General features: G+C 23.9%; 1 protein-coding gene across 1 annotated transcript; it reads right to left on the bottom strand.

Moving 5' to 3' along the window:
- Positions 1-988: 988 nt before the first annotated feature.
- On the bottom strand, positions 989-4,353 carry LOC112594875 (latent-transforming growth factor beta-binding protein 4-like). The gene is made up of 4 exons (XM_025339887.1): positions 4,106-4,353; positions 3,055-3,155; positions 2,388-2,567; positions 989-1,127 (listed from the first exon to the last, which is right to left on the bottom strand). Exons 1-4 carry the CDS (start codon positions 4,208-4,210, stop codon positions 989-991), a joined length of 525 nt encoding a protein of 174 aa, XP_025195672.1. The 5' UTR covers positions 4,211-4,353.
- Positions 4,354-7,830: the final 3,477 nt, after the last annotated feature.

Below are 7,830 nucleotides of genomic sequence, written 5' to 3' on the forward strand. Positions count from 1 at the left end.
TAACTACAGTTTTCTTTATCGTTTTTTTAGTAAATCCTCTATAACTGAGTCCTCTTTTTATAAGTAATAAACTACTAACATTTTTTTTAGTAGATAACTATTACATGTTTAATAGTTTGTTCAAAAACTCATTTAAAATGTTTATTAGTTTTTATCCTAAATATATATATACCGTAGAATTCTAAAAATTTCAAAAATTACTTGAAATATTGCTAAAGATAACCAGAATTTATCAGAGATTTTCATAGATTTATAAGTTTCATATAGGATAAGTATACACAGTTGAAATATTCAAATAAAAAAAAAAATAAATATATTGTTATAATTATAACACAAACATGTATAATATTTAATTACCTATAATTTTAATTTCAAAATATGAGATGAAATTATTATTTGTAAAGCTTTGTTTTAAACAATATCAATATTAAAATATACACTATTTTATTATATTATATATAATTTATAATCAAAAGCTATAATAAGCATATGAGCGTGAACAAAAAAAAAATAAATAATAATATATATGTTCTGAAGTCTTGATGAAAGTTACTACATAGCAGTAATACTTACAGCCTTGAAAATAAAAATATACAATATGATGCATTGTTTACCTTCAAGTTGTGATATTATGATTCTCGATTTTTTGAAAAAAATATTAAATTCTTCAGAAAAACAATATTTTTTTTTTTTTTATATAAAATTTAATATGATGGCAAAAAAAAAACAAGCTATTTATTTTTATCATTTTTAAACTTTAGGCTGGTACTTGTTATTTATTTTTGGTTTAACACAGATATGTTGAATTAAAAATAATGATGATCATAGTATCACAATAAATTTAAACAATTAATTTTTATAATATATTTCAATATTTGTATATAGGTATTAAAATAGTACAATACTTAGAATGAACAATACTTTAGTAATATCTATCTGCATCGGGACATTGCATCGATAAAATATGCAACGTGTATATGTTTATACTTTATACTACTTTATATGCGTCAATACTATGACGAACTTGATTCCAAACATTTATGATAAAATTCCAAATGAAATTAGTCATGTTGGTAACTGAAGATGACTTATAAGTTATCATATCACGTTTATAACGCAGACCGTATCTAAAAACAATTTCACATAAACATATTATTAAAAATAATAAATTAATCTTAATAGCTTAAAATTACTGTTATTTTTATAATATTTTAATTAAATTATATATAATATTGTGCTATAAATTTATCATCAATATTTTAAAAGTTTATGCCTACTTATTCTTATATTTTTGTTGAGATTTTCATGATGTTTTATTATTTTACACTATTCAATGGAAAAAATATAAAACAAATTCATGGTTCTTTTGTATAATTTGTAACAATTTTATTATTTATAGTAATTTTATAAATTATTAATCAGTAAACTCTTTTTTTTTGTATAAATACATAGAAGTTGCTAGCTATTGATAATGTTTAAATGCTTTAACACAATGAGATGTATGATCAAATATTGAACTATACTATGGATAAACCAGACGTATACACTATATATTAGTATATATTTTAAAAATGTCGGTTATTTTCTTTTTGTCTTTAAAAGTGACGAAAAAGTTGGTATGGAAAAATATTATTGTAAAATAGTGTTTTATTTTTATTATCTTTTTCTGCAAAATACCGCTTTTCTAATTTTGTGTGACCCAATCTATCAATTGGAAATTCAACATAGTTTGTACTTAGTAAATTTAATTTTCTGATTAGTTTTTCTACGTACGAAGAAGAACTATCTACCGTCATGAAAACATTTTGAAGAAATATTAACAAATACGGCTTTAACCGAAATTCACCTTACGTAATTTGATCACTTATTTTTCAAATGTAACACACAGCACAGCATTATTATGCATTAATTAGATCAAAATAAAATTATCGTTTCTAGAATTTCAGAAACCTTGTATTTACATGTATCATAGACGGGTTTTTTTTAAATAACTATTTTTATAGACTAAAATACTAAAATACATTTTATTTTATGGGTTTTTTTAAATAACTATTTTTATAGACTAAAATACTAAAATAAATTTTATTTTATTATAATAAACGTTTCTTTGAAGTTAAAATTTTAAACTTGAACTAATTACAAAATTTATGTAAACTGTTTGGATTTATTTATTTATTTTTTTTTTTTTACTGAGACTCGGCTAAAGGTTGTTAAAAATGAAATGTGACTCGTCCAAGTAGAAAACGTGTATTAATCGCGCGTCGAATAAATTATTTTATGGTATTTGATTTTGTGTATGAAATATGTTTGAAGCATTAAATTATGTTCTGATTTAAATATTTCAAATTTTGATAATTGACTAAAGATAATATAGTTCAGTCACCAACCGGATTTCCGCACTCTTCACTAATATATCCGGGACACAGATTTGCTGTTCTGTTGACCACTGGAAGCTCCAGCGACAAATACACTTGTAGCGTCCCGGAAGATTTATACAAGTTTCAGTCTTGATATCACACAAATCAGAATTTTTCGTACACTCATTTATATCAATACATATACCATATCTAAAATAAATAAATACATATACTTATATAAATTATTATATTATTGATACAATTTTAATGTACGTCAGATACACACAGTTTTAAATAAAATATATTTATATAAAAACACTTTTTAAGTACAACGTCAAAAATAAGTAGGTGGAGTAAATGAATAATAATCCTGTGAAATATAATTTATATTATATGCCAAAAATGATCCTAGATTACTTATTAATCGTTTTAATGATAATGGGCGTTATTTTTAACTTTTATTCAATACACGAATAATTTATTTGTTATTAAAGTAAAGAACATACGGCATATTTCCAAAATTTCAAGTAATTACCAATTTTGATTATTCAAAAATTTTAGTATAGATTAACTTTTACTATTCAACATATAAAGGATAAAAGTGATGAACCATGATAAAAAATTAGTTTTAATTTATTAATAATTATATTTGTTTTTATTCAAACATACACATACATGCATACACTGAAGTGCTAACCTTGATTCCCATTCATATCCAGGATTGCAATTACATGACACATTCCATTCATTATATATGATAGATGATAACCAGGTGTTATGGCTCCGAATAAATGTGCACTGTTTATAAAAAAATACAAAATGTTTATTTCATAACATAAATAATTGTCAGTGGACCTATCGAGTTATTAAATAAAAATTAAATTATGATTTTTGATTTTAAATTTTTAAGAACATAATTTTTTGACTGAAAATTTAAAAACTGTAATTATCAAATTGATTTGACATTCATAACAACTCAATAACTTGGAACAATGGAATTGGAACGCTACATAACTATTGCAGTGTAGTGATGAAAATAACATTTAATCAGATAAGAATTATAACTATATTACTATGATTATAATTTCTATATAATAAGATGTATTTTTTTTAAATCGTTGTAGACAATATTATGCATTATGTATGTCCTTTTATCTTTTCTAAATATAAATAATTTTAAGTACTTATATTATTTGTATCTAAAAATAATACATATATAGCTAATAAAAATTAGCTATAGATGGCTTTCAAAGTCCTGAAAAAAAAAAAATAATAAATTTAATTATCCAAAATGGCACATATTTGATTACATTATAAAATATGAATTTATCAATTAAAAAAAATTTATAATATTATTGGTAATGAATACTTATGTTTTAATTTTGTAATTTATAACTTATCATCTTAATCTCATGGTAACAGATATGGCCAATAAAAAAATTAAGTTAATAACATAAATTACCTTTTTTTCCTATTACTATAAATGAATTCAACAGTTTGGTGGTAGTTAGTAAGTCATACGGGGACAGCTGCAGGAAATTTGTTTCGTAAATCATTATTAATTAAAGTTGTATTCATTTAAGAAGTAATACAACATTTTAATTTAAAAAAAAATTAAATGTAAAAAAAAAATAGTCAAATGTATAGTAATATTTTTTATCAATCAAATTTTACCTCATAAATTAATCACACTCACATTTGTGATCTTTCATACCAAACATACATATAAGAAAAAGTGAACAACTTACTCTATCTTCAACCATAGAATTTCGACATGGATTCACCTCTTGACATTCTGTCGGATGCGCTGCTCGTCGTAAAGGGCAGCATTGGTCAGGACAAAAACTATACATAGCGCATTGATAAGGGACATTATTAATAGCTCGAAAATCATTTAACTTGTCATCATTGTGACATTCTCCGATATCATCACAAGATTCGCTAAACCTTGACAGTAACGTAATGTTCTGGAAAATCAATTAAATTTAACACCTACTCATGGAGAGTGTGTTTATAATTTTACTATTACAATTGTAGGTGTATATAATAATTTAATTATTATAAAATATTTAGTATAATTGTATGTTATTTTTAACAGTAATTCTGTTTATTGAATAATATCATCTTATGCCTCTATAATAAGAAAGGACTAAGGAAACCTTCCATCTATTTAAGAATATGGCACCCCTAATATTTTCTTTTATTTAACGAGAAAAAAGTTTCATTATAAACCGGAAAAATGATACTGTTTTTTTTTTTACAATAAAGTGTCTTAACATCTTAATTAAATTATTAAAATATTAGAAATACATGTTTTAACAATATTTTTTCAATTTTTTTTTCTAGCATAATATTACCATAAACCGTACCTATACCCCCAAACAAAAATATTTTTACTACAAAATATGTCATTTTTACTTTTTGAAAACTTTAAAAAAAAAAATCAATATTAAATTTAAATAACTGTCATAATTAAATAAATAACTTTTACAAAAATTACTATAATATAATTTTTAAATCGTTTGATATTTTTTTATGGTTTAATAATATATATATATATGTACATTCAATTGTATACATTGAATTAGATATTATTTTAAGTAATAAAACATGAAAGTCGCTGTGAAAGACGTGTAGTGTATATCGAGTATACGTCTTCGTCATTAAGACGTAGGTTAAAGAAGTTAATCTGATAATTTTTATTTCAATGATACATCAGTGTATATGGTGAAAAAACAATTATGTTTGCTAATAATATTTTGTCTACAAAATAATTTGCAATTTGGACAATTATTAAAAATGTTTTCAAAAATCAATACACCTATGAAATTATTGCAAAAATGATTTTGATATTAATATTTTTCAAAAGTTAGCTAACAAACGCATTATATTGATAGTTTAAGTTTTATTACTCAAAAATAAACATTTTACTATATTATGTAAGTATAAAACCTACAAAATTCGAAAATTTTAAATAGGTATCTAAAAATATTCAGTTACTTTTTATTTTTTTCTGTGTGTTTTGAATAGTATCTACTGAGAAATGTTTACTTTACCCCTTCATTAGTAAAATGTATACCCAATAATCTACCAGAATTCTTCATCGATGTTGAAGATCGGTGCGTCATTTCTACTATAAAATATAAATTTGGACCAAAAATCATATATATATATATATATATATATATATATATATTTACCATAACATTATATATGTTGTTTTTTGATAAATATTGTCGTACATACAAGGTGATTCCTTCAGACTATGAAATTAAAAATGTATATTTTCATTCAAAAAAGTAAAAAAGTAAAAAATTCATAACATAAAAATATATTAAAAAATGTATTTTTATTTTTTAAACATTGTTACATTTTGACTGAGAATTACGTAAAAAAAATATTTTTAAACACGTTAAAACCCTTTCCGTCATCCCGTCCTCTATAGAGGATACTTGATTTCCATACACTTTATAGACAAATATGATTATGGAACAGTGTTCAGTCATAGTGTACTCTCCAGAGGACAAATATAAATTTCTTATTTGCCAACTAACTTTAAAAAACTTAAAAAATTAAGTTTAATTCAAATTAGTTGAAAAAATTTTTTTTACAATTAATTGTTTTATAAATATATGACGGAAAGGGAATCTTGAAATAAGTGTTCAACGATAAAATAATCAGTAATTATACATATTATATTACAGGAGGTGTAATTTATTATGATTACGTTTGTCTTACGTTAGTTCTTTTAAAACTATTTTATAGTTAATAAAACTATTGTATTTTGTAAATTAATTTTATCAGCAGTTCTAATTTTTAATCTAGGTACTTGATCGTTAACGTACGTGGTTATGTCCACATCAATATATTACGCTTTGTTTAATTATTTAAAAATTAATATAGTGTGTTATATATAAGTGATTTATCTTGTACTCACGAAATTGTTTTTCAACGTTCTTTTCTCCTAAACTTTCACAGTCTCACAAACACTCTCGGGAGCTCGGCCCTCGGAAATTATAAAACAAAATAAATAATTTTAACTGAACGGTAAGTAAAAAAAAAAAAACAAACTTATCAAATTCAAAAATCAATAATATGTCGGACACATAATATAATAAAAATAAAATTATTTCAATGCTTATTATCATCTCAAAATATCATATACTAAACGTGCCAAATTACTCCTTCGAAAATATATAGGAAGATAATAGTAATGATGGGTGGGAAACTCCGAATCCGATCAAACGCAATTACATCTCTCCAAATGTATCACCAAAATCAAACAAACAGTTTGTAACTTCAAATCGCTTCACACTATTATTACTTATTAGACAAATATCACGATCAGCTAACACTAATTTATCAGATATTGTACTCAATGTTTCTATGAATGACACCCACCCAGTACTAAAACTTCCTCCTTCAGTATTTATACGATTAGTTAATGACTTCATCATAAACTCTCTGCACAACCATTCAATCAATCACCAATACTGAATTTTTCATGAGTAAAAATTCAACAAATGGACTCAAATTGTCTACTATCATACCAACATCTTATAGAACTTTTATTATTATTATTAAATTTATTAACGCCAGTAAAGCTGATTTCCACACATATTAGTCAAAACAAGAAATATTATCATATAGAATAGTCGTTAGAAACCTACACCACGCTACTTGTATTTCAGATATATTCAGATATAATAATTATTAACTTCCCACGGTCATACCACCAGAAGTATATCCAATGTTCTTCAATAAGTGATTTTTTCCACTAATTTTTATAGACCTCAAATCGACCGAAAATAATAAAGATATATTAGAGATTAAACTTTCATGTTATTTAAAAATTAAAATAGAGGAACCAATCGTTTAACATTATGCTGTATAGTGTCTTCGTTGTCACGAATACAGCCATACAATAACCATACTCCCAATAAAATCTGCCAAAAAACTTTTAAAATAACCACCCGAGTGTGATCATCCAACCAAATATCGAGGATGCCCCAAACATAAATAAATTCAATCTTCTCATCTGTTTCATCTCAAGATATTTTAATACTCGACTATTCTGAATCAAAAACTCTGTAAAAAAATATACTCCTTGATATTAAAAACACCATTTTAATCTCACATCTTTATCAAAATACATCTTATGCGCAGGCAACCAAAGGTACTAAAGATTCTTTTTCAGCTCCCCTCCCTTTAAAAAATAATACTGATGTACTCTCACTCAAAATCACATCTCTCACTGATATTAAAAATGTAATAAGCCCGTTAATCTCTTAATCATACTCATAAATAAATTCCTTACCAAGAATAATGATGTATAATTTAAACAATTTCCAATGTCCTATCAATATTATTATTTTTTTTTATGGGATGTAATTGAATTACTCAACAAAAAAATAAACTTAAATCCATCTCACTGTCCTTGTACATTGATTTAATTTTAATCAGCGAAGCTCAC

The sequence above is a fragment of the Melanaphis sacchari genome, unplaced genomic scaffold (genome assembly GCF_002803265.2).
Source record: "Melanaphis sacchari strain LSU unplaced genomic scaffold, SCAv2.0 Contig244_pilon_pilon, whole genome shotgun sequence".
Taxonomy (NCBI): Eukaryota; Metazoa; Arthropoda; class Insecta; order Hemiptera; family Aphididae; genus Melanaphis; species Melanaphis sacchari.

Coding starts and splice junctions, on each gene's coding strand:
- LOC112594875 (XM_025339887.1), bottom strand. CDS start 4,210: ATGTATAGTTTTTGTCCTGACCAATGCTGCCCTTTACGACGAGCAGCG. Junction 3,156..4,105: donor ATTCTATGGTTGAAGATAGA/GTAAGTTGTTCA, acceptor TTTTATAAACAG/TGCACATTTATTCGGAGCCA. Junction 2,568..3,054: donor GGATATGAATGGGAATCAAG/GTTAGCACTTCA, acceptor TATTTATTTTAG/ATATGGTATATGTATTGATA.